At 41.5% G+C, this 26,555-nt stretch overlaps 5 protein-coding genes and 1 long non-coding RNA gene across 6 annotated transcripts in view; 3 read left to right on the top strand and 3 right to left on the bottom strand.

The window, feature by feature from the left end:
• Window positions 1–26,555, bottom strand: part of LOC135705201 (uncharacterized) — a 217,881-nt gene that overhangs the window by 43,573 nt on the left and 147,753 nt on the right. The gene's annotated exons all lie outside the window — the stretch shown is intronic.
• LOC135705174 (uncharacterized) lies at window positions 1,261–2,687 on the top strand. Its single transcript, XM_065226761.1, has 3 exons — window positions 1,261–1,546; window positions 1,627–2,120; window positions 2,177–2,687. The coding sequence occupies exons 1-3, from the start codon at window positions 1,321–1,323 to the stop codon at window positions 2,624–2,626; spliced, it is 1,170 nt and encodes a 389-aa protein (XP_065082833.1). The 5' UTR covers window positions 1,261–1,320; the 3' UTR covers window positions 2,627–2,687.
• DNaseII (deoxyribonuclease II) lies at window positions 2,684–4,037 on the bottom strand. The gene is made up of 2 exons (XM_065226762.1): window positions 3,781–4,037; window positions 2,684–3,715 (listed from the first exon to the last, which is right to left on the bottom strand). The coding sequence occupies exons 1-2, from the start codon at window positions 3,876–3,878 to the stop codon at window positions 2,740–2,742; spliced, it is 1,074 nt and encodes a 357-aa protein (XP_065082834.1). The 5' UTR covers window positions 3,879–4,037; the 3' UTR covers window positions 2,684–2,739.
• Window positions 10,499–12,315, top strand: LOC135705176 (DGAT1/2-independent enzyme synthesizing storage lipids). The gene is made up of 4 exons (XM_065226764.1): window positions 10,499–11,073; window positions 11,164–11,302; window positions 11,375–11,478; window positions 11,544–12,315. The coding sequence occupies exons 1-4, from the start codon at window positions 10,998–11,000 to the stop codon at window positions 12,212–12,214; spliced, it is 990 nt and encodes a 329-aa protein (XP_065082836.1). The 5' UTR covers window positions 10,499–10,997; the 3' UTR covers window positions 12,215–12,315.
• Window positions 15,820–17,101, top strand: LOC135705177 (protein HGH1 homolog). The gene is made up of 3 exons (XM_065226765.1): window positions 15,820–16,127; window positions 16,182–16,906; window positions 16,973–17,101. The coding sequence occupies exons 1-3, from the start codon at window positions 15,873–15,875 to the stop codon at window positions 17,067–17,069; spliced, it is 1,077 nt and encodes a 358-aa protein (XP_065082837.1). The 5' UTR covers window positions 15,820–15,872; the 3' UTR covers window positions 17,070–17,101.
• On the bottom strand, window positions 20,546–24,836 carry LOC135705178 (uncharacterized). Its single transcript, XR_010517827.1, has 3 exons — window positions 24,698–24,836; window positions 24,557–24,640; window positions 20,546–20,798 (listed from the first exon to the last, which is right to left on the bottom strand). It is a non-coding gene; the product is annotated as an uncharacterized LOC135705178 (long non-coding RNA).

Here is a 26,555-nt window from a genome sequence, read left to right on the forward strand (position 1 = left end):
CACCGCTCTCTCAATTTGTTTAAAATGCGTTATGTCCCGTTTTCGATCATTTTTTTTTAGATAATTATATGGATGGAAGATAAATTAGAAATATGACGTGTAATCTTCAAGTGTTTTGACGTGAGAAATGCTTTAAATGTGTTATTTCATTTCCGTCATATACGTCATGAAACCTCTGTTGATGTGTTTCATGAAAGAGAAAACTATCAAAGTCGAGCGCTCTTTCGCTCATCCGTTTCGACGAAGCTTGAAAGGAAGACCAATGGAGCGACGGGAGAAAGAGAGACAAGCGATTGAACATTTGTTTGTGCACGCCGACTGAGGTTCTAGAATGCTGCGAAGCTGTTCGACTTTAATAGTACGTTCAGACTACAGAGTTATAACATGTTATAGCGCTATCTTGATGGTGGTTTCTGTGTTGCAATTATTTGACAACCGTTATAACATGTTATAACTCTCCAGTCTGAACAAGGCATAACAGAAAAAGAAAGCCAGCAGTCTCTTCGTCGCATCGATTTGGTCAATTGAAGCTGATATTGTGACGCCCTGGTTGCAACACAGAAACCAATCTCAAGATAGCGCTATAACATGTTATAACTCCGTAGTCTGAACAAGGCATTACCTTCAAAGATCTAATAGTACGTTCAGACTACGAGTTATAACATGTTATAGCGCTATCTTGATGGTGTTTTCTGTGTTGCAATTATTTGACAACCGTTATAACATGTTATAACTCTCCAGTCTGGACAGCGTTTAATAAAACGCTGTCCAGACTGGAGAGTTATAACATGTTATAACAGTTGTCAAATAATTGCAACACAGAAACCACCATCAAGATAGCGCAATAACATGTTATAACTCTGTAGTCTGAACGTACTATAATAGTACGTTCAGACTACAGAGTTATAATATGTTATAGCGCTATCTTGATGGTGGTCTCTGTGTTGCAATTATTTGACAACCGTTATAACATGTTATAACTCTATAGTCTGAACAAGGCATAAGATATCAAATATATATGCCTTGTTCAGACTACAGAGTTATAACATGTTATAGTGCTATCTTGATGGTGGTTTCTGTGTTGTAATTATTTGACAACCGTTTGACAGCGCTTTAGGTAGGAAATATTACACATGACATTTACCCTAGGCTGTTTGAAATTTTGGTGATGCACCACATGACTCGAAGTAAGCGTCAATATTGGTTAAATTACAATTTATAAACGATAATCAATTATTAAATTGTACAAATTTACCGAAATATTTAAAAGTATTTAATTTCGCTGTGGAGCGCTTGTTTTCCAACTGTCACAATCGTGAAATGTCAACAAAGTTTCGTTGTTGTGTTCCTGGTTGCCACTCCAGGTACGTTCGGGGGCAAGGAAAGCAGATTCATTTTTTCAATTGGCCTGATCCGGACCGTTTTCACGCGAAGTCCGTTCACCTGAAGAATCTTACCGAGAAACGTTTGGCCGCCTGGAATACTGTAATTCGTAAAAGATTTGGAGGATACACCGGAAGAATCTGCGGTAAACACTTTGTGTCCGGTGAGTAGCTTTGTTGTTTTTTTTTTATTATTATTATTATGTATAGGAAGTTCTAAACCCAATCTAAATTAAATTAACAGGGCAGCCGGCGAAGTTAACGAGTATATCTGAAATCGATTGGATTCCTACGTTGTTCAACGAACTCGATCACGAATCGTGCAGTTCATCAATGGACTCATTGGCCGACGTAAGCCAAGACGAGCAGCAAGTTGTGGATATGCAATGTGAGGAGGATAAAGTTGAACTAATGTGGGAAGAATCAGAATCACCCATTTCGAATCAAACGGTAGGACCGGAGAATGGAGCCATTCGGTGTCTATTTAAAGTATCGATACGACAGTTTATCGGGCAAAGGATCAATCTGGAAGGGCTAACCTATTGGCTCATTCGAGCGCACAGTATCGAAGCATTCCGGACCTATCTGTGGGAATTGGCTGTACCACACATTAAGCAAGCGGTCGACGTCGAAACGGACAACAATGGTGTTGTGAATGTTAGCTGGGGTGATCCAACACGGCCCTCCATTGAGCAGGCACAACACTACATTTCATTTACTGACAGGAAGACCAGGAAGGTGAGTAGAATATGTTTTATCCGAATTGATTGGTTATATTGAACGTCTCTTTGCAGAATTATCACTGGAAACATATGACAAACGCGGCACTTGAAAGATGGCACAATTCCAGCACAATCTTTGTGTGCATTCATGTGCACTCGATGGCAGTATACTCGAGACTGGTGTATGAAATCGTGGTGGATAAATTGCTGCAACAGAAAATACCCAAACCGAAGCAACAGCCACGAGCGGTTATTCCCGTGGAAGCCGATGGCTACAGCTTCCGGGATGAGGTGCGAGCCATTCGGGAAACTTTTCTACAAATGCGAGATTTGATGCACATATTGGACAATCGGATTACGCTGCTGGAGAAAAAGTGTGACCAGACGGTCCCACCGGAACCGATGATTCCTATGAGATTTGAATCGTCAGAATCGGGAACAGCTGACGCGAAGTCTTTCATCGGTGATCCTTTGCAGTGCGTGGTGATTAAGGAGGAACACGACGAACAGGATGATTATTAATAAGTTTATTGATAAATTCTCTTAAATGTTTATGAAATAAATGCGAAAACTATTTCAAACATCGATTTGAAAATGAAAATGAGATCTTCAAAGTTCAACCTAACTAGATTACTTCACTTTTTCGGGCAACTTTCAATGTCATCCACCATTATACGGTAGGTATTGACTATCTCATCCAACTGGCTGCAGACACTTCCGCCTCCCCGAACCTTCTGATGTTCTTGACGATTGATGTCTCCGATACAGACGTAGTCCTTATCTCCCGGCACCGAAACTGCCCATTTGGAGTGATCTTTCAGCGTCGCGAATTGATATTTCTCGGTCACCTGCACCTGCTTTACGTTCATCACCTTCCACTTGGAGGTGGAACAATCACTCGGTAAATTTCCGGCTCCATGCTGCCAGGTTTCCACCAGTAAATCCACCTGCAACGAGGGAGCTATGAAATCCGCATACAACTCCTTCTTGAACTGGCGACTCTTGGCGAAGGAATGAAACACTGTTCCATCGGATGATTTCAAATTTGCAGCACTCCAGAAGGGAGGATCTTTGTTTGCTTTCATCTCCGTAGCTCGGACAAGCTTTGGGAACCGTTCCTTTAAATCGTCCGGAATGGCGAACGAATACACGTGCGGTTCATTCAAAATTAACTGCTGACCGATCGTTTCCATCTGGTCTGCCCCAACGCTTATGCAAAGGAAACTCTGTCCGTAGATTTTCCCCGTGTCAGGATAATGATACGATTCACCGAGCATCGGTGGATATTTGGGGACGGAATGAATCAACCAAAATCCGGTGCTTCCATCGGTAGCGACTACACCCTTGGTGTGACCTCGTAAACCATCCGTTTCGCCCTTTGGCGGTTCATCGTTGTACAAGATTCGAAGCAGTTGATTGCCACCGGTTAGGAGAGGTTTCAGCGTTCTTCCAGGAATGCTTTCACTTTGATTGACATTCACCTCGGATATTTGCCAACCAGTTGTTCCTTTCGATGTAATGAATGCATAGTGCAGTCCTGCGGTTGTTTCCTTGTGTAGGTTATTGCCATTAAGGGGAGCTGCTGCCGCAGGCAGTTTGTACAGGTAGTACCTAAGTGACATATTAGAGAATAAAATGAAGACTCGCAGCGAGAAGCTTACTATACCTATACTTACCAATCAACAAGATTGTTGTCCTCGTCGCGACATCCAATTTCAGAGAAACAGGTTTGAAACGAGCAAATCAGTACAGCAAGTGCGAATAGGATGAACATTTTTCGATTATTAGGAGTCAAGAACTGTTTATGTTATTAAGAAACCGTGCAAACATTGATGAATTAACATGAAACACTGTTTTCGATAGAACAAACCTACGATCTATCAGTAACGATGAGTTTAAAGAAAAGAAAATCGTTTGAATTTACAAGAGAAAGACCGCGTCTGCTTTGAATGCTCAACTGCAAGTACAGCAACTGTAGAGGGCACAGGCGTCTCTTTCATACCCACGACATGACTCGCTCTTTAATAGGGTGAACCAGATAAGCAAGTCGTGAATTCGATACGTATGCATTCGTTATTATAGGGTTTGGTGGGGCAAGATTGGTCAAGAAGCAACATGGGCAATTGCTTTATTTATTTGTTGAATTAATATGAAATACTGTTTTCGATAGAACAATACAGGCTCAATGTAGTCCCTATGCTGGTTTGAAAAAGCAAACCCTCACTGGGGTTGCATTGAACCTATGATTTGCACAAACAAATATATTAATAAATTCCGAAAAATGCTAAAACTCAAATCTCATGCACCTATGAGGATTGCTTTGTAAAAGTCAACTGCGAAATAATCGCCAACGCGATTACCAGATCGAAAATTTATAAAAAAATTGCGTTCATTGCCATTAGTCTTGTTTTTGCATTATTTGACGAAAAACTAACAAAACATACATGAGCATGCTGTTAAACGTTTTCGGCGTCGATTTATGGAACACATCCTGGAGACCCAACATGCTTTGAAGATGAAGCTGATACGCGATGGCCCGGAGTCCCAGTTCCAATATAAACATCAGCTGCTTTGTATTATGTGGAACCGGAATGAGGTACCACTAGGCATAATCGAAACCCTTAAGGGTCTAATAGGTTCTAATCATAGAGACGCCTACCCCAAGACTACGGAAGAATACCTATGGGCGTGTAGGTACGCGTACCATCGAACGCGCTCCGCCGAAGTCTTCATTGTTTGACAGTTACTAGATGATCGATGTAGTGCATGTAGTGTGACGTATATTCTGTCGCTGGATTGCGTCGACCCTTTGATTACATAGATCGTAATCGAGAGCAAGATGTCCTTCGTACGTTATGAGTACATGTCGGTTTATCTAATAAACCAAATTAAACAATTTTGGTTAACATAACGAACCTCGCTTCAGTGGTTCGGCTAAAAAAGAGACGAACACCATAATGTGCGTGAAATGAATCAAGGTGTTCGTTATCTCTAAGGTTTTTTGTTTACCTGATGAATCAAATCATGTGATGATGGAGTAAAATAATAAACAACTTTACACGGCGATGCACCCACTAGTGTGAGTGCGTTAAACGTCACTAATCTCTATGAGAAGAAAAAATTCTCTCATAAATGTGGTTACTACCGAGGTTACCACCTCATGGGAACTGATCGGTTGTAGAATATGATCTCGAATAGATGATGCATCAATTCGTAATATTCGTTCGCCAGTCCCTTGACACAAAACAGAAGTGGAACTTCGGATCAGAAAGTGGCTCCACTTTTCATTGGCGGACACTAGCGCACCTCGCGATAAAAGGCATCTTCTGCTTGCAGTTAAGATAGGCTGCATGCTATGATAATGTGAGTTCGTCGGTGGTGTGAGTGCACATAGAAGCCCGTGTGGACCGCTATCAACACATCGCTTGTTGAGCAGAAAAACGAACCACTTTTTGATTCACCGATTTGTTTGCCCTTCCCCTTCTGTGCCCTTCAGGATGACGCGGGAAGTAGGTTTGCAAAATTTGTCTTGTGTTCGTAAGATAATAAAAGTCGTGTGTATTAGGGTTTTGTAATGCCCTCAAAGGCAGATACGCAGTCTTTGGGGATGTGAAACGCAACGGTCATTCCGGGGCAGTCCTCGCACATGTTGGTTTGTTGTAGTCGAGGTGTTGATGAGGACATAAGCATGGTGGGTATATACATGGTGACATGCGAGTTCCTGGCAATAAACCCGTTTTGCCTTCCGTATGAGCCTCTTGAGGATAGCCCGTGCTTTTTGGAGTTCCAGGTGGTTGGTTATGCTCTTGTTTCGGTTATAGTTTCGAAGTTTCTCTCGTTTGGTCTCATAGGATTCGTTGATGTCCTCGGACCACCAGCGCTTCAGGTAGTTTCCTTTTTTGTATTTGATGATGAAGCTGGCTTGTTCTATGCTATCCTTGAATATTGTCTGCATTTTGGCGGGGCTATAGATGTATTGAGGGAGGCTTCAGCTGGTTGTTCAAATCCGCTGCTTTGTCCTTGTTGACCCGTTTCATTTTTCCTAGTGCCACCGGGATCTCACTTGCGATTTCAATGACGATCGACACATGGTTGCTTCCGAATTCTTGTATGACCACTTCCCAAGAAGCCTTGGTTGCTAGATCGGCAGTTGCCGGAGAGAGGTCGATTGCTGTACTGCTTCTGTTGACCGTGGACATGCATGTTGTCGTACCGTCGTTCAGGAAGATAAACTTGGAGGCTTCCAAGATGCTGTTGAGCAGGTTTCCTTTGTAGCAGTTGACCAACTGCCGGGGTCCCAGCTTCGATGGTGACGGTTGAAGTCGCCTCGAATAAGAATTTCACCTTCCATGTGGTCCAGCTTCTCGAAGAGCTCCAGCATCTTGCTTCTGATTTCACTGAGGGAACGTACACGGAAACCAGTGTGAGCGGAAAAAACTCTTTGGTTATTTTGACCCCTATAACTTTGGTAGAAGGTCCTCGAACTGTATCGTTTCGTAGTCCAGGGCCTCATGCACTAGAATTTCGACTTCCCGTATCCTTGATTTCAGTCTAAAGTGAGTCAATCTGAAATTTTCTTCCTTCCTGAGCCAGATTTCCTGCAACAGGTTTTCGAGTTTCCATAGCAGCCCACGATCACCTTCCTCGTTGGGTGTGGTGGGTTCCTGTCTCTCCCGGGTCGTCTCTCGGGTTGGTTTGATCGCTTCCTCCGAGCCTTAGGAAATCACCTTCATTTCCCTCTTCTCCCTGTTGGTCCAGGAGATTGAATCGATTTTGCAGCTTCGGGAAGGGGGTTTCTGTCTGGGTGAAAGTGATCTGCTTCTCCCTAATTGTTTCCCGAATCTTTACGGGTCTTTTCCTTTCTAGGCACTCGATACAGTTTGATCCATGTCTGAGTTTGCAGTTTGGGCATTTAGCGTCCATGTTGCAGTCTGCCATTGAGTGCATGACTCCACAGTTTACGCATCTTGCACGAGAGGTGCAGAACTTGGCTCCCTGTCCGAATCTCCAGCAGTTCTTGCACTGGCGGATGGGAAAAATATACAATTCGGGCCTGAAGTTACAAGCGAAGATCTTCACCCAGTTTGCACTTGCGCACCATCAACCGTTACCTTGATGTTCATTGTGTCCATCATTGTGCTCTCCATTCCTGTTCCGTTGCGTTTGCTTTGAACTTTGATTGCTCGGTGTTCTGCTTCTATGTTCTGTAACATCTCTTCCTTGTTGAAGCTGGTGGGACTCCTCTGATGAAGGTGATGGTATGATCTTGGGTTCGTAGTCTCAAGTTGGCATCCGCCAGCTTTAATCGTCTCAGCTCGGTTTCTAACTCGGTGTCAACCTTAAACCTGAACTTCCCTAGCTTGGACATTTCGGAGAAATCGTGGAATCCTTTGCCCCTTAGGTATTATTCGAGGAGGGTAGGATGACTTGGGAAGTCTTTTCCAATGTCGATAGTCTCGAGGACTCTAGCGAGGACTACGGTTTTGCGTTGGGCTTCCTCGTTGTGTGCCCCGTCTTGAGTTTGCTGTTCCAGCGTGTTGCTTGCAGCATCCTGGTTCTTTTTTTTCGACTGTCTGGTGCCCCGTCCAGCCTCGGTATTCCTGCTGTCAGCGATACGCTTAATCCTTGCTGTGGCCTCCGCACTTGATCCTGTCATGGTTGGTCCGAAGAAAGCTTGCTATGTCCTAGTGAACTTGCGAATCTCTCCGCTGTACACTTCTCGAGACAGGTCGTGACACCTCCGCTTGTTGGCTTTAACTTCCGGTCCCAGCGGCGTCGGTGGTGTAGTGATTACCTCTCACCCCAGCAGGTCTGGTTTCAATCTCAGTCGGCGCCGCCGGGATGTTCTGAGGTACAACATTTCTGATCACGCCTTCCTTTGGAAGGGAAGTAAAGCCGTTGGTCCCCGGTTCATGAGTTGATGGGTCGAAAGGTAGGGTCCAGGTGTGGAAGCTGCCTCCCTGGCGTCGGTAGCATTGGTGCTCAGCACGGAAAACAAGATCGAAATCAAGGCAAAACAAAATTCCGGTTCCTACCGATCAGCTTCGGATCCTAATTTTCCCCCCAAAGATGGGTACCCGGTTCCTCAAACTTCCCACGGGTGCCACCGGACACGTCGTAAAGCGTTTACGAGCCCCGCCGTTTCCTAATTTCGGTCAATGGTCACTTCTCGATAGGTTTCACTCCCTGATTCCACGGCCCGCGTATTCCCGAATTTCACTGGAAACTTCCCGTATCCCGTATGTCACTACATCAACTTCATTTTTTTCACGCTTCCTGTTATAATTTCTCTTCTGTTATTATTTACAATCGTGTTTCGCTAAGCCCACCGCGCACTTTTGATTGTTGTCCGTACCCTCGAACCGACGAGTTGAGGTTAGGTTTGGAATTCCCTTGGTTTTTCCTCTCCGCAATGCTATGCGTTCCCCTCAGACGATTTTTGCCTTCCTTCCGGTATCCCACTTCTTCACCGAATTCAAATGAAAGTTTGACGGCAAAATTGGTCCGATTCGGGTACGATTACTTGCTGGAAATTGCAATTATAAATCGAACACCACGGGACACTTCCAGCAAACACAAATCTCGGTCATAGTTTTTTAGAGATGAACTAGCCTACGGCTAAAAATCTCTTTAATAAAGAATTAAAAAAAAAATTTCACCAATTTTATATTTCAACGATTAACACCACTTGAATATGCACTATCATCACGGTTTTTAGCTCAAATTTTAGCGTTTGTACGGTGCACCTGAACTTCAAATCAAAATCAACACTCACCAGTTCAATTTCGACAAACTGACATGAAACTAAAGCTTTACTCTTGATCGAGAATCCATAACGGCCGATTCAAATGTGCAGCGATCCCATCTGTCAAAACCATAGAAATAATTTATCTAGATAAAAATAATTTGTCCCAAATAGATTAGACACGAACCAACTCATACATTTTGTATGCGTGTACGCGAAAACGGCGGCAGATGTCAGTTTTGTGCTTTGATCAGAAATTTCATTGTAATTAATCATGTTTTGTTGATTTTGATATCATCCACATCCAGAGGGCCAGTCACTTTCGAATGTATGGGAATGGTAGGAAACCATTTGGAAATGCATGAAAATTTTCAGTTTTTATTCATTATCGTCTTTATGAGCAGTTTTAGATGCACAAAAATTGCACGAGTACATTACTATGGTGATAAGGTAAACACTCGTTTATTTGTTTCCTTCTGTGCAAGGATGTTTAGTCACAAATCGTGGATTTTCTGATATTCTCCATACTGCAAAAAAGCTTTTCCTACCACTGAAGGGGCGACATCTCTCGGATCTTCAGTATAGCTACTACTCAAATCATATAATTTGTGTGATAATTCATGTCGGTTTGTCGGTGAAAATACTAAGTGCATTCCCAATGGAAACTACATGAAAACTTTTTTCTGCGTATCCTAGTTTAATAAAGACGTTTTTTCTTTATTGCATCTGATTCTAACGTTTAGGCGATACGATCTGGAAGCCCTTGGTCTGATGCCACTTCGCATCTTTCGGAGTATAATTATCAGCTACCGGAAACGACGCAGCAAATATGGGGAAGCGAATTTCATGCCTGAAATCGAAAATACTCGAGGGGAACGACACATCTAAATCTCAAGTTTAGATGCTTAACAAATCTCACACTAGCGAATCAATCTTCGAAAAATCTTCTTTCATTTGTCGCATCTACTTGCATCGTTCATCATCTTTTTGCAGGAAATCTTCAGAATCGTCATCAATCTTCTTTCTATCTATTCAGCGTGTGCGCAGCTAGCCACAGCAAAACACAATCTTTTTTGCATCGTAGATAGAGTCGTCCCCCTCGAAAATACTGTGCGAGATTTGCTTTCTAAAAAATTCGAAGCGGCAGTGCACGTCAGCCATTCTGCCGATGATTTGTGGATCGTATCACCTTAAGCACCATTAAAACTTGATGTCAAGTTGTCAAAAGAGCTTCTGACTTTTCTCCCTTTCCTCTGAACTGTGGCTCTCTGTTTACATGGTAGTTTCGGAGCATTCTCACGCAACAACTCCTTTATCGACGCAAAACATACTTGCAAAATACTGCCAACGCAATGACGCGCGAGAGATCTCCCCGTTAAGCTGGGTTTAAACAGGGCAAGTCAATTGATCAAGTCAGTTGAATTCAATTGGTTTGAAAAGTTGAACCTGGTTCAACTTTTTTCAATTCAAGTGAGTTGATCAAGTCAGTTGAATGGCATGGTTTACACGTTCAATTCGCGTTCAAGTCAGTTGAATTCAACTGACTTGATCAATTGACTTGCCCTGTCTAAACCAAGCTTAAAGCTCAAAGTCAAATTCGCAATCAGCCGATCTAGAGAGAGATATTTTCTGCCAGTCTTCTCACGGCGGCACCTTTAGAACATCGTCGGACTCCACCAGCAACACCAGCAGAAGCGCAGGCCGTATAAGAAGCAAATTGAAAGAAACAAGTTTTGTTTGTTGTTTGTTATATTTCGAGGTCGGTTGTGTTGGAGGATTTTTCGGAAGTGAAAGTGCCAACATACGGTGGTGCAACATTGATATGGTACTGTTTATTGTGCTGATGGATGCAGGGTTCGTTTCGCAACGGAGGCAATGACCCAAATTAGGGTGCCTTCTTCAAGCACAACAAAGCAGAACTGCAGGAAGTGGGGCGCATCAATACGTCACAATAGAAGAAAATATTTTATCAGTATTGAGTCAGACGTGACACGGAGGAAAAAAAAACCCCAATGTCCATAAATGATACTGTTTTGTCTGGACTCTTGATGCAACAATAGACTACGTTAGAAAACATCGTCCTTTAAAGTTAAGAAAGAAAACACGCTTGCATCACGTAAGATTACAGTAATTTAGCATTCGCTTACAATGGGCACTGTCGCGGAGGAATTGATAGCGCTTAATAATGACACCGTAATGAACTCAACAATTTTCAGCTACATAGGTGGGTATTATCCCACGTATAAGTGGGGTCATGTGTCATCCCCATGCATTGTTTTAGAATTTTGTTTTTTTTTTGTTTGTTTCATTCCAGGTCAATACGTAGATTTAGATTACTCGATATGGCTCTACCGGTTACTGACTCCACTGATGATGACCTTTGTGTTGCCTTCGGTCTTTGTTTTGCTGATATATTTGTCAATCTCCTTTCTCTATGTTTACAAACTGCACAGGTTAGTGAGAGATGATTGTTCGATGCGATTCACGTTCGACAACACCGTAATTTTCTTCTCCAATCGTTTCAGTCGGTTCATCTTACAAGTGTACAATGATGGCGATTTTGATTTTTGGGATGTCGCGAGAACACTGGTCGCCGTTGTGTGGGATGCTCACGGTTGGATTTTTCATGGTAATTATATTATTTGATTCAAACAAATAATTCAATGACTAACAGGTAATGATTGTACATTGAAGGCTACGAAGTATGCGGTATAGAAAACTTGCCGGAAAATGGCTCTGCACTGATAATCTATTATCATGGTGCGATTCCAATCGATATGTACTACCTGGTAGCTCGAGTCTATTTGAAACGATCCCGTCTTATTTACACCGTTGGGGATAGGTTCCTGGAAATGCTGCCCGGTTGGTCGTGTCTGGCGCGAGTAATGAAAGTAAGCCCTGGAACGGTGCAGTCGTGCTCTAGTGTACTGAAAGAAGGAAACATGCTGTCGATCGCTCCAGGAGGTGTCTACGAGGCTCAATTCGGGGACAGCAACTACGAGTTGCTGTGGCGACGACGAGTCGGATTTGCCAAGGTGGCAATCGAATCCAAAGCGCCAATTATTCCCATGTTTACGGAGAACCTTCGTGAGGGATTCCGTTCGATCGGATTCGCCAAACGGCTGTTCATCCGGCTGTACAATGCCGTGAGGTTTCCAGTGCGACCGGTTTACGGTGGTTTCCCGGTAAAGTTCCGGACTCACTTGGGGAAACCCATCGAGTACGACGCTTCGTTGACGCCGGAACAGCTGCAGGAGAAGGTGGCATATGGTATCGAAGAACTGATTAACAAAAACCAGCGAATACCTGGCAGTATTCTGCATGGACTGATGGATAGGTTCGTTGCGAAAAGGAAGAACGAGTGAATGGACTTTTTATTTTACTATAATAGCGGTGGGAGTGATGTGAATCGAACAAACTATGCGAATTACAGTATCCGTACTTATATATATATATCTGTGGCTTGCAAATATAGTTTTAATGGTCAAAGTGTTAAAGGTGCGTTTCATTTGATTGCTTCAAAATTTTCAAAATGTTTTTTTTTTTTTTTTTTCCTTTGATTTGTTTTCCGTCGATCTTGTTTTCCGTGCTGAGCACCAATGCTACCGACGCCAGGGAGACAGCTGCTACACCTGGACCCTACCTATCGACTCATCAACTCATGAACCGGGGACCAACGGCTTTACTTCCCATCCGAAGGAAGGCGTGATCAGAGATGTTTTGTCTCAGAACATCGCGGCGGCGCCGACTGGGATTGAACCCAGGCCTGCTGGGGTGAGAGGTAATCACGCTTACCACTACACCACCGGCGCCGCTTTTTCAAAATGTTGGAGGGCATATCAATCGTCACGATCATCTGAATGCGCCAAACTCACTTTAACAAACGCTGAACGCTCTCTCTCTAAAATGATCTTAGAATTAGAAATGCTAAAATGGTACTAGCACAGACAAACAGACATAACTCTCGCAAGTTGTTTATCGAAAAAGCATTTAACGGTAAATTTAAAAGTTTCGTAGTTGGTAGTACCGCCACCTGTGGCGCGCACAGTCAATTCCCTTGCGTTTGACGTTTACACACTACCGCCATCAGTTCAGTGTACTACCCACCATAGTGTACTTAGGGGCTGTCCATAAACTACGTAGACAGTTGGGGGGGGGGGGAGGTTGACAATTATCCACGAACCATACAAATTTTGAAAAATTTGTATGGGCCATTGTCTACGCAGGGGGGGGGGGGTCAAAAATCTCAAAAAACTGTCTACGTAGTTTATGAACAGGCCCTTAACAGATGGCGGTAATGTTTTAGAGACGATGTTTTACAGTGAGAAATATTCAATGAGTTATGTCTGTTTGTCTGTGGTACTAGAATTTTCTTTAAAATACCAAAACTATATAACACCACAATAGCTAGAAACTACAATATGGCTATGCAGACTCCTTCAAACTGCCGTCAAAACGTTGATCGCTTAATAAAGCTGGGTTTAGATAAGGCAATTGAGTTGAATTCCCTGATCTGTTAGTCGGCGTTCAATTGAGTTGACATCAAGTAGAGTAAGTTCAACATCGACCAAACATTTGGACGTTCATTTCGCAGTTCAAGTGATTTGAACGCTGAATTGAATCAAAAAAATTGCTGAATCTAAAACTGGTTTAAGGTAAAAGGTTATCTTCCATTTAATTCCACTTAATGAATTTTGGTATCCATGACAGATACGTATTTCTACTACAGTGTGCAGTCTTCATCAGTGTCATTCCCACTAAAGAACTTATCAAAATCTAACCTCCTTAAGTACTCATCCCTAGGTAAAAAAGTCAAGATCACGAGATGATATGTGCTAACCTCTCAGTCTCTTCTAACTGTCGCATATAACAAATAAAAATTGACTTTCAGTCGCTAACCTAAATCGAAAATTAATTTGATGATAAATCATCACTATGGCCCGGTGGTCGGAGGTGAGGCCAGCAGCTCATTACTCTATTCATACTGCATTGGACATCCCGTATCCAACATGTGTGATGTAGAACAGAGATGAGTTGTGTTTGTTCACATCGACTGATACTGAGTGGTTGCGGTACAAGCACATATCGTCGGTAATAGACGATTGTTGTGTATTGAGAACGCTTGCGCAAAAAGACTAAGGGAGGGAAACGGATTCGAAACTCATATGTCATTAGCCAAATACATCCGTAGACCATAGGTCCACCGTTGTATAATTGGCAATGCACCCGTGTACTGAATGGGAATTGTGGGTTCGAATCCCACCGGTGCCCTTAGATTTTTTCGCAAATTTTCTCACACGCACGTCTCTTGCCGATGATATGTGCTAACCTCTCAGTATCTTCTAACTGTCGCATATAACAAATAAAAATTGACTTTCAGTCGCTAACCTAAATCGTCAAGATCACTGGTATAAAAATGAAACTATAATGTGTTGAATCGGAACCTACCTAACCTTTTTTGCTGTTTTATTTAAGCATTCCGCTAACAACCCAATTTCATTACTTCACCTAACTCGAGGGAGGCGACACATCTAAATCTCAATTCTAGATGCTCAAAAAATCTCACACTAGCGAATCAATCTTCGAAAAATCATCTTTCATTTCTCGCATCTACTTGCATCGTGCTTCATATTTTTGCAGGAAATCTTCAAAATCGACATAAATCTTCCTTCTATCTACTCATCGTGCGTGCAGCTAGCCACAGCAAAACACAATCTTTTCTGCATCGTAGATAGAGTCACCCCCCTCGACCTAACTTTAGGTTGGCCCCGCCTTTAGAAAATGAGCACCAATCGTGTTAGGCAGTCCAAATAATCGAAGTAACAATCATGTACCCATCATTTCAAACTGTACATTGGACAATTTTTGACCTGTGATTATCTTAAATAAATGAAAGTAAATTGGGATGGATGTTTTTGTTTCACATACCATCATAGAAGAGCAATAGTTTGTATCGCTTAACTCGATTTGTTTACATTTGTTACATTGGTCTATTTGAAAAGTGACGCGAGAATTTATAAAGAGACGACACCCAATTCAGTCTCTTTATATAATAGAAGGACAGGGGTATAAAATGACTTTGATCGATTCTCTTCATCGACTTCCTCTTTTGATAGCCACAGCTTTATAAACAGATTTTGCGCTGTTTCTGCCACATAGTTTGATAAAGAAAGTTCTCATCTAGCATCCAGAATGGCACTCGAATCAAGGAATGTTCCAACACATTGAATTGGCTGAATTATTAACGAAGAGAAATTCGATGAAGAGAATCGATCAATCACTTACACCCCTTCCTTCTAACCCCCTCATATGGAATACCTGATACAGAAAGAGAGAAAAATTAGTAATTAAATTTCTATTTAATTCCACTGCTTATCCTTGACATATCAAGCTGAACATTGCATTAGGTCCTAAGTAACATTGATCGATTCTCTTCGTCGACTTTCTCTTTCGTTAAGAACATGAGCACATAACCGCACCGACAAACCGACATGAATGATCATACAAAGGATCATCAAATTTCTGATCAAAGCACAAAACTGACATCTGCCGCCGTGTTCGCGAAAAATTTGTATCCTAGCCACGAACACACATACTAAATGTATGAGTTGGTTCGTGTCTAATCTATTCCGGGCAACATATTTTTTTCTAGATAACAAATTTCTATGGTTTTGACAGATGGGATCGCTGCACATTTGAATCCGCTGTTATGGATTCTCGATCAAGAGTTATGTTTTAGTATCATATCGGTTTGTCGGTGATAATCGTTCATTGTTGTGTTTTTCATATTAGATAGTATATAAAAGCTTGTTTTATCGATCTGTGTGCTGAAAATACCTGATGATGACCATTTTACGTGCATTGAATACTACCATGCGTAGCATAGTCTTTTTCGCTATGGAGATTCATGTGCACGTGCTTTTGACATTTCATGTGCAGCGCGCAAGCTAAATCAAAACAAACGGTGATGGTGTTGTCCTATCGCGTGCAGGAATTTCAAGTTTTCATATATCGCCACAAGATATGGAAGCCCTCCGGGAAATGACGCCGTTCCTGAGCAAATCCGCTCGACTGGACCTGAAATCTGTATCACTGACACATGTTTTAGGACTTACCGGTTCAAAGGATGGAATTACGCTCATCAGTCAGTGCCCGCAGTTACTGTCCAATGTGGTTGAACTAACCGCAGACGAATCCGAATCCGTTCGAAAGGATGCCGTCCTGACGCTGGTCAATATCTCCGCCGAACAGGAGGGGGCTGAAGCTTTGGTTAAAGAAGTGAGTTGAACTTAATTACGAAATATGAGGTTTGATAACTCAATTCAATTTCAGCTCGTCGGCGAAATTGTACCCTTGAGTTACGCAGCAATATTGGACGAAAATAACAAACTTGCCGATCCATGGAGCATGGTTCTGTGCAACGTGAGCCGGCCGGAAGCGTTAGTGAATGCCGTTTTGGAAGAGCTTCTCAAGATTGAACATGCGATTGAAAAGCTGACGACATGCCTCACTCGTATCGGCTATAACAAGCAGAAAGGCCATTTGAACTACTTGGGTCCACTCTTCAGTAACCTCTCGCAGTGCAAACGAGGTCGGGATATTATCTGCAACCAAAAAACTGACCTGCTCTCACGTATTGTACCGTTTGTCCATCACGAAGGAAGTATAGTGCGTCGTGGGGGAGCTATTGGATTGCTTAAGAATATCTGCTTCGATTCAACCGTCCACGATTGGTTGCTGAGCGGTGAAGTGGATGTTTTGCCGTACATTCTACTGCCACTGGCAGGGCCAGAGGAATTTGACGACGATACAAACGATAAACTGCCGGTTGAGTTGCAATATTTGGGACCGGATAAGTCACGTGAGGAAGATCCGGACATCAGAAAAATGCTTCTGGAATCGTTGGCTCAGCTGTGCGCTACCCGGAAGGGACGGGAATATCTGAGGGACCGGGGCACATACGAGGTCTTGCGGGAGTTACACAAGTTCGAGTGTAGTCCGGAGGGGGAGAAGCGGTTACTGGCGACATGTGAAAATGTTGTGGACATACTAATCAGGTAATAGGGGTTTGATTGTATTTGGGAAATTTGCTTGTTAACTGACTGTCGTTTGCATCTTTTCAGGACTGAAGACGAAATTGGCGAGGACAATCTGAAGGCCTTGGAAATTCCCGAGGACGTGATATCGAAAATAGAGAAGATGGATGATGGAAATGAATAATAAACACTAGCTTAGAAGGGCGAACGAACAAAGCTTTGGGGTTATTTAGTCCAATGTCAGGTCTATCCTGCTCAGAGAGGGGAAATGATCTAAACCATTGTACAGAATATTGCAACCTATTTATCAAACATGATTATATGAAATCTTTGGATCAGAGAAATGGAGTAACACGTGCCATCATGATATTTAGCATAAAATTACATTTTGATTTGATCTAGTTTCTATTGCAGCGATAGGTAGCATTTTGGTTTTCAATGCACGTAGGACCCAAACAAGAAAACAAAAATTCGTTTCGGCATTCTTAATGTAAGATTTGTTCAATGGTTTGATCACATTTTGATAACGAAGGAAATTACAACCTTTTGAAAAATGAATCATTTTGCTGCCATGCCAGTTTTGGTCACAAATTTGTGCTTTTGGTGAATAAACTTCTGAACTTAAGGTTTGTGGTAACTTCAAAACAGCCGTTGAATTTTGATTTGCTGTTATACGTTACCTAAAGCAAGACGTAAGCAAGCACCACATCACACCAAATTTAAGTTTTTATTATCAGTAAAACGAATTACTGGATCATGATCAGCAATCCAATGCTTTACTAAAAAACAGCAAACATAAACTACCACCCAGTCAAAGAACTGTCAAACTGTTAGCATCACAGTCGCAAGAATTTTTTGCATTCGTACACCACCGGTCAAACCGCAGGAGGAGGAAGAGGTAATTATGTAGGTAACGACACTGGCTCGGACACTGGTTAAATAAATGATACTTGGAAAAGAGTCTGGCGATTTTATCTTTATTATTCGTATATTTGTATCAACGATCTTTTACAGAAGCTCATATAGTGAAAACAAATTCAATTTACTGATTTAATAGTTAAATCAGCAAAATGCTGCCAAATGTCAGAATTTTGAATTCCTGAAAGATCAGTAAAGAAACATTGCTGATTTTCAGTAAAAGGTTGTCATTTTGACAGAAGTTGGGGATGCTGAAAAATTCAGCAGCATGTTTTACTGATGTTTCATCAAGTCTAAAATCAGCAAAATTTTGCTGATTTTCAGCGATTTAAATTTGGTGTGCAGGGTCAAAAATAATGTTAATACACAAAAGTATTGACAATCATATTGATGCAAATATTGACGACGAATATATGGATGAGTATATTGAAGCAAAATCAAAAAGCAAGCAAGCACACGGGCAAAAGTATTGACAATCATATTGATACAAATATTGACGACGAAAATATTGATGAACATATTGACGTAAAATTAGAAAAGTTTGATTTCATGTTTCAATATTTCCCCTCATTTTCTCCTTCTGTTTGACTACAGTAGCAGATGGTGCCTGTTCTTTGTCATCTTTTGTCAAGGTGGTTGTGATTTGACTCGGAATATGCCAGCAGCTAAAACAATGTTAGTGGGGAGCGACTGTGTATTGATGACCCCTCGAACATATTGTTGATAATATTGACATGAACATATTGACGAAACTTCTGTCGCGTTGAGGGAGATCTGGAGGGCACTTCTGAAGATTCAAACGGTTATCAGAAGAGTAAAAGGAGGAAACCATCTGTCTAGAGAAGAATATAAGATAGAGAAGAGAGTTACAGCAACAATAATGGTTTGTGATCTCATGTCAAGAATGTGATGAGGTGAAGGTGATGATGAGTTATTTGATGAATAGACTGTTCAAGAGCAACGAAGAAAATGGGACCAGTAAACCCGGAAAGGATGAGTACACACAGGATAGGTCTGCAAGGTACTCCCGGATGCATTCAAGAGGAACCCTACTATTTGTTATGTAGATAGGAGGAAGTGGTGCTAGAATTAAGTCAGACGAGAACGATCGCTATCGAAGACCATTAACGCCTAAGGTAGGCGAAATCCTAGCAATGGTAAGGTATACGACAGAAGAGATGAAGTGTCTCAACGCGTTATTCGGAGGTATCGGGAACGGTACGCAGGCTTGAACCGAATGGATAAGTGGAAGTTACGGTCCACAGGCGAGCCAAGGTCGATACCTATCGAAACCCGAATAGAAATTTACATTAGCCCAACGTTTGATTTTGATGTCTACATCAGCATCGAAATCAAATGTATGCCTGATGTCAAACATTTGAAAACATTATGATTTAGTTGTATTTAAGCAACGTAACATAGTGTATACATCAGAAATTTTGGAACAAAATTTTGCCATTCTAATGTCGGTCTGACGTCAAAAATTTCAATCTCTTGACATTAGAACCAAACGTTTTAAGGATGTTTTCTGATGTACATTACGTTAGAACTAAACGTTGTTCGGATGTTTTTATATGTAAACGTTTTCTGATGTTTTCTAATGTAGATGTTTCCCGATGTTAGAACTAAACGTTTTCGGATGTTCTCGGATGTAAAAAACGTTACAACTAAACGTTGTTTAAATGTTTTTATATGTAAATGTTTTCTGATGTTTTTTAATGTAGAAGTTTCCTGATGTTAGAACCAAACGTTTTTGGATGTTTTCGGATGTAAAAAACGTTAGAACTAAACGTTGTTCGGATGTTTTTATATGTAAATGTATTCTAATGTTTTCTTATGTAGATGTTTCCCGATGCTAGAACCAAACGTTTTTTGGATGTTTTCGGATGTACACAACGTTAGCACTAAACATTGTTCGGATGTTTTCAATTGTACTTCCTGTTTGTTGTTCTCTGATGTTTTCAGATGTACAAAACGTTTAAAGTAAACGTTGTTTGAATGTTTTCAAATGTAGATGTTTACTTATGTTTTAAGAAGTACAAACACTAGAATCTTACTTTTCAAATGCTTTCAATTATATTTACAACACATTAGAATTAAAAACATGATCGTGTAAACACTACACACGATTGTTGTTAGATTACATCATAAAAATGCGTACATAACAGTCAATGCTGAAGCTCCCGTTTCCCACCAGTCAGTTAACTGACCTTAGCTAACCTAATGTCATTGCGGCAACTCTCTATGCGGCAGGGGAACTATGCCATTAGCGCGCTAAGAGTTATTAGACCACTGACATAGGCGCCAATTTGTAGGTGACGAGGCACTTGGTGACATTACAGCGAGCTTGACGATTGTTGCAGCATTTTTTAATCAAACTAACAGTTAAGGTGTGTAGTGTTTACAAGATCATGTTTCTAGCTCTAATGCTTTGTACAATTGAAAGCATTGGAAAAGTTAATTCTCATGTTTTGCATAACCGAAACCATCAGAAAACATAAAAAAGTACAAAAAAAAAATCATCCATTCTGGTAGACTATCTCTTAAATGCATACAGAATAGCCATTGCTTAAGCTCCCGTTTCCCACCAGTCAGTTAACTGACCTTAGCTAACCTAATATCATTGTGGCAACTCTCTATGCGGCAGGGGAACTATGCCATTAGCGCGCTAAGAGTTGTTAGACCACTGACATAGGCGCCTATTCGTGGGTGACGAGGCGAGTGACGAGGCACTTGGTGACATTACAGCGAGCTTGGCGATTGTTATAGCATTTTTGAGCGAGGGGGACGACTCTATCTACGATGCAGAAAAGATTGTGTTTTGCTGTGGCTAGCTGTACGCACGCTGAGTAGATAGAAGGAAGATTTATGCCGATTTTGAAGATTTCCTGGTTAAAGATGACGCACGATGCAAGTAGATGCGAGAAATGAAAGATGATTCCACAGATGATCCACGGAAAGTTTTGGGCTGCCAGTCTTCTACCTTATTGACGAACTGCAAAAATATAATAAACAAAATTATTGTGCATGAAAAATATGACAATGGACAATGCTCGAGGAGCACTGGGAGTTTTCGAACGACGCGTGCTTAGGACCATCTTTGGCAGGGTATATGAAAATGGTGTATGGAGGAGAAGAACCGCGAACTGGCGTAACTTTATGGTGAACCCAATATCCAGAAAGTCGCTAAAGGTGGAAGGGTACAATGGGCGGGACACGTTGTAAGAATGCCGGACAACAATCCCGCAAAAATGGTGTTTTCCTCAAATCCGGCCGGTACAAGACGCAGAGAAGCACAGCGTGCTAAGTGGTTAGACCAAGTGGAGCAAGATGTAGGAAGTGTGGGACGCTCGAGAAATTGGAGACAAGCAGCCAGGGACCGAGTTAGTTGGTGCAACTTTGTTAAACAGGTTAGGTTCCGAGGGACGTCGGACCAGCAAAAGTAAAGTAAGTATCTTATACGTTGGTTAAATTGTTATCCAAACTGCCTAAAAGTTCGAAGAAATAGTTATTAGATAGTACAGAATTCTAAATTGGCATTATTTATGAAAAATTTACATTAGAATTCTTAAATCTCAGTCTTTCCCTGATTGCGAACCACACTTTAAATTTTATATAAACTTGTGACCCATCTTGTGTACCATCATAAGGCTTGATGAAACTTATTCCGCCCGCCCTAATAAAAATTGTATGGTTAATTTGCTTAACGACGTGTTCTGGGTATCATCCAAACCATTTATGGAATAGTTCAATGATTTGGGTTATCGTTCGTTTATGGTTATTTTTTATTAGGGCGGAAACATGTTTTTTCGGAATTATGAAGTATTATAGGTTATGATGACATTTTGTATTTTTAAGTTACAAGAGGACGTTGCAAAGGATGAGTTGGACGTATGAAACCTGTGCATTTAGTTTTCAGAGAGTCGCAATCAGCGAATTCATTAAATCACTTATGGCTGTTAGCTCCAATCGGTATTATCCTCGGATTAAATCCCGATCAAGAATATCCGGCTGCTTTGATGTCGACATCAGAGTTATTCAACACGATGCTATGTAAACACTTCGCAGATCATCCAAACAGGGACGGTATTAAAAGTTAATCCGAGTTGGAGCTTACAGCCATTATTGCGGCTCTCTGAATCCAATATTAATAGGTTGAAAAAATGGTTTTCAAATGGAACCTAAATCCAAAATTTCATAAATTTTGGTTCACATGAACTATGATAAATCAGTGCGATTACATTTGTAAACATGAAATATTTTGTTGTTAATTAATACAGAATATTTATTTATATTAAAAATTAAAAATTATTTAAACATACATATAATTTTTTTTATTTTTACGGCGCTTTAGATTAGCGATGGCGGTTTATTCTGTTGTGGGAGGGCTTGGGTTCAAACCTATGATTTTCTGCTCGGTAAGCCAAAACGATCCCTCCAGGGTCATCGAGCATCTTAAAACCACAACATTCCACGACAATATATGATTATTTTTTAACTTGGCATGTAATGAACAACAGAGATACGCGATAATTCGTATAGTTTCTGCGATTGATGGTTAATTAATTTACGACGTGTTCGGGGTATCATCCAAACCATTTGTGGGATAGTTTACCCATCCGGGATACAGTTCGTTTATGGTATTTGTTTATTAGGGACTGGCAACAGCGACAACAGTGAATTTGGAACTTACCATTTGTCTATGATATAACAGCTTAACTGGATCGTCATGTTCACCATCTGTCACTGTCTGCAAAAATATTTAATAGCAATTACCTGTGTTGTGATACTTCCTCCAATGAAAACAAATTTTCTTGCATTGCCATGGTCATCTGGGATGAGGGTGGTCCACTGATCATTCGGAATGAGCTCTCCGCACATCATTGAATCAATTTAGATATCAATGTACATACATGGTGTCATATACAAAGTGCGAAAAGAGAATGAAGGAAATACATACGAAAAAGATTAGCTTCAAGAAGTGACAGTTTCATCGGATTAGTCACCAAGTCTCCCCCACCACTGCTATCTGCAGCCCTATGTAAGCATGTAAGCTCACACTTAAATTTTTTCGCCGAGATTCCAACAGCCAAGTAGTTCTGTAATTTATTTTGCTGAAATTCAGTAAAACAATTGCCGAGACTCAGCAAACAAATATGATTTTGCTGAGATATCAGCTAACAAACAGATATTTTGCAGAGATGTCAGCAAAAGTAAATGCCGAGGTAATCGGCTGTTGGAGATTTTACCGAGCTATATTAAGTGTGTATGTAAGCATATGTATACTTTCCAAAAATTTCAAAATTTTAATTAATCTTATGAAGTTTTTAAATTTTTTTCTCGATGTTTTCAACCAGTATCTATTTGAAATTAAACAAATTTCCCCCATGCAATGTATGCTTATCGACACAAATAATAATGCAGGGTATATTCTGATATAATCAAACCCAACTCAAGCTGATACCAGTGAGAAGCTATAATATCCCCCTACCAGATACAGATAGTTGCATAACAATCCGAACTCCCACTATACACAATCAAAAAGTTTCTGTTCAGCCTCATCCTATCATTACTTATTGAGTTTTCTTTCTTCCCTAAAATTCACTTGTAAGCAAACATCGAAGATCTGATTTATATCTGTATTAGTTGAAATAACAACTTCCAATATTACCTATAGCTACAAATAAACTAAATGGGGACCCGTATTCGGTTTTCCCATCAGGATACGTATTCGGTTTCCCCATCGGGATCCGTATTCGGTTTCCCCATCAGGATACGTATTCGGTTTCTCCATCGGGATCCGGATTCGGTTTCCCCATCGGGATCCGTATTCTGTTTCCCCATCAGGATACGTATTCGGTTTCCCCATCGGGATCCGTATTCGGTTTCCCCATCAGGATACGTATTCGGTTTCCCCATCGGGATACGTATTCGGTTTCCTCATCGGGATCCGTATTCTGTTTCCCCATCAGGATACGTATTCGGTTTCCCCATCGGGATCCAGATTCGGTTTCCCCATCGGGATCCGTATTCTGTATCCCCATCGGGATCCGTCTACGGAATCCCCATCGGGATCCGTATTCGGTTTCCCCATTGGGACCCGTATTCGGTTTCCCCATCGGGATCCGTATTCGGTTTCCCCATCAAGACCCGTATTCGGTTTCTCCATCGGGATCCGTATTCGGGTTCCCCATCGGGATTCGTATTCGGTTTCTCCATCGGGAGGATCCGTATTCAGTTTTCCCATCGGGATCCTTTTACGGAATCCCAATCGGGACTCGTATTCGGTTTTCCCATCGGGATCCGTGTTCGGTTTCCCCATCGGGATGTCTATGGAACCCGTCATCGGGATCCGTCTACGGAACCCGTTATCGGGATCCGCCTACGGAACCCGTCATCGGGATCCGCCTACGGAACCCGTCATCGGGATCCGTCAATGGAATCCGTCATCGGATTTCCATCGTGGTCACTTCCACTTTATTTTAGCTATTAGTAGGGGTAAGAGGGGCATAGTGAGCATCCCGTGCACCAGCTTGAACTTCCGGCCGTTCGGAAAAAAATGGTTGGTGGTAGGATCAATATCATAATGATATTGAACCTACTATCAGTTGATTTGTTTCATGCAGCTGGAGATCGAAAGCCAAACTGCGGGATGCTCACTATGCCCCACCTGTTCACTATGACCATCCTCCCCCTATTTATTTATTTATTCGTCAATCAAAACAAAACAAAACAGTAAACACATTCACTAACCTGCAGAGAGCCGGCTTCGAACTCCCCACCGGGATCCAGCTTCGGACTCGCTTCCGGTATCCGACTTCGTACTGGTGCACTTTCCTAAAAAAAAAAACATAATTACATTCCATTAATTCACCTGAAAAACAGTCCTCATACCTGAAAAACAGCCTTCCTTTTCCTAGGCAGAGACCAGCAGCCAGCAAGCGGAAAACTTGCTGATTTACCGCAACGTCGGACACCGAATCGCCCACCAAAACTCGCGACGGACACATCGGCACTTTCCCGGACTAATTCGATCGAAATCGATCTTATAACACCGCGAAAACAAACTGTACACGGCCAATGCGATCAACCCAAATTTGAATACAGTGTAATCAAAATCGCAAAAAGTGCAGGAACGCAGCGATGAGTAAATTTGCCTCGAGATTTGCCTCACGTTTTCCTGTGGAAAACCTCAAAAATCTTCCGGAAAATTAGGATTGACGAAAATCCACAGAATCCAATCTTTACTTTTCTAATATTCAGACAAAATTTCCTGGAGAAACCTGGAAATTCTGAAAAAACAGAGGGAAATTAACTCAAAACTGAGTTCCTGTACTTTTTGCGATTTATGAGTGAACTAAACACAAATTTGGGTCGTTCTCATTCGCCGTGTAGTGCTGACTCAAGACAAAACAAACTTTGCATGCGCCGAGGGCCTCAGGGACTCTAGTTTTCTTTTTGCGATTCAGCTAATAAACGCCGAATAACGCGAGTCATTGACAGGTCAACATCAGTGGTTTGTAATGGAACGTTCATCTGACACGTACACCCTGAATAATTTTAGTATACGCTAATGCAGCAGCGATGTATAGAGCTTTACTTCAAAAATGAGAACGACATTGACCTTTCTGTCGTTCATAACACGCACACTTGCGCAATCCCATTTTCAAGTGCGAAGTTTGTTATCCTCACTTTCGCTTCAGCCAGATATGCTGGTTTGTTATTGTTATCCTCACATTCGCACCATCAATACTCGAGCGCATAGAATGGACTATAACCATATGCATGCAGGGTGGCCAGATGGTTTTCTTCGTTTGCCTTGGAATTAATATTATCGTTTCAAATGAAAACCTCGTTGAAAACGTTCTGTATATAGGGGAAAAGTTGGCTTCGGCAATACCTTAACCTATTATCGTCAGGGGGGTAAACAACGTCCTTGAGAGCTAAATTTTCGCATGTGGATACATTGTGTTTCAGAACAACTATTGGCCAAATTTGAGTGGTCTAGGACTTTGTTTACCCCCCTGACGATAATAGGTTAAGGTATTGCCGAAGCCAACATTTCCCCTACGTTAAACATAACGTCGGACATAGTGTGCTGTATTCGTACACGGATGCGGTATACAGCACACTATGGCCGACGTTATGTTTAACGTACAGAACAAGAGTAAAATCGGTTTTCAATTGAAACGATAATAATCAATTAAAACACTAATTAACTCTTGCACTGTAACGTCACCAGGGCATTGTTTTACATACAAATAAACATTGCCCACAGGGCATACCAAAACTTCTTTCAGTGATTTGAGGCTATGTCAGTCGTGCAAGAGTTAATGGTGGTAAGCTCTACCTTGTAATCGCAATGTGCTATTTTATATGATTGCGTCGAGGATCGCGCATTGGGCACATTTATGAGATTAGGAATGCGGAAACACTAATAAAAGTGCGGTTTTACATTAAATTGTTGTTGTGTCTTCATCGCACTTATTCCTTGGTGAATGAAGAATAAGTGCGCAGAAGGCGTCAAGACGATACAACGTCTAAGTGCACTTTTATTAGCGTTTCCACTCTTCTAAAGAGTTCAATTTTATTTGCAATTGATAATGTCACAAAACTATGCATAGGAGGCATCACTGCACTGCAAGCCACTTTTTATTGTTGTGTCATAGGATGTATTCTACACTGTTAGAAAAAAGTACCCAAAATTAAGTTCTTTTCACTCATCTCGGCACTATAGTGCAGGAACCCAAAA

The sequence above is a fragment of the Ochlerotatus camptorhynchus genome, unplaced genomic scaffold, assembly GCF_037179485.1.
Source record: "Ochlerotatus camptorhynchus isolate MF236.1 unplaced genomic scaffold, CSIRO-AGI_Acam_v1.1 ptg000261l, whole genome shotgun sequence".
NCBI classification, from domain to species: Eukaryota; Metazoa; Arthropoda; class Insecta; order Diptera; family Culicidae; genus Ochlerotatus; species Ochlerotatus camptorhynchus.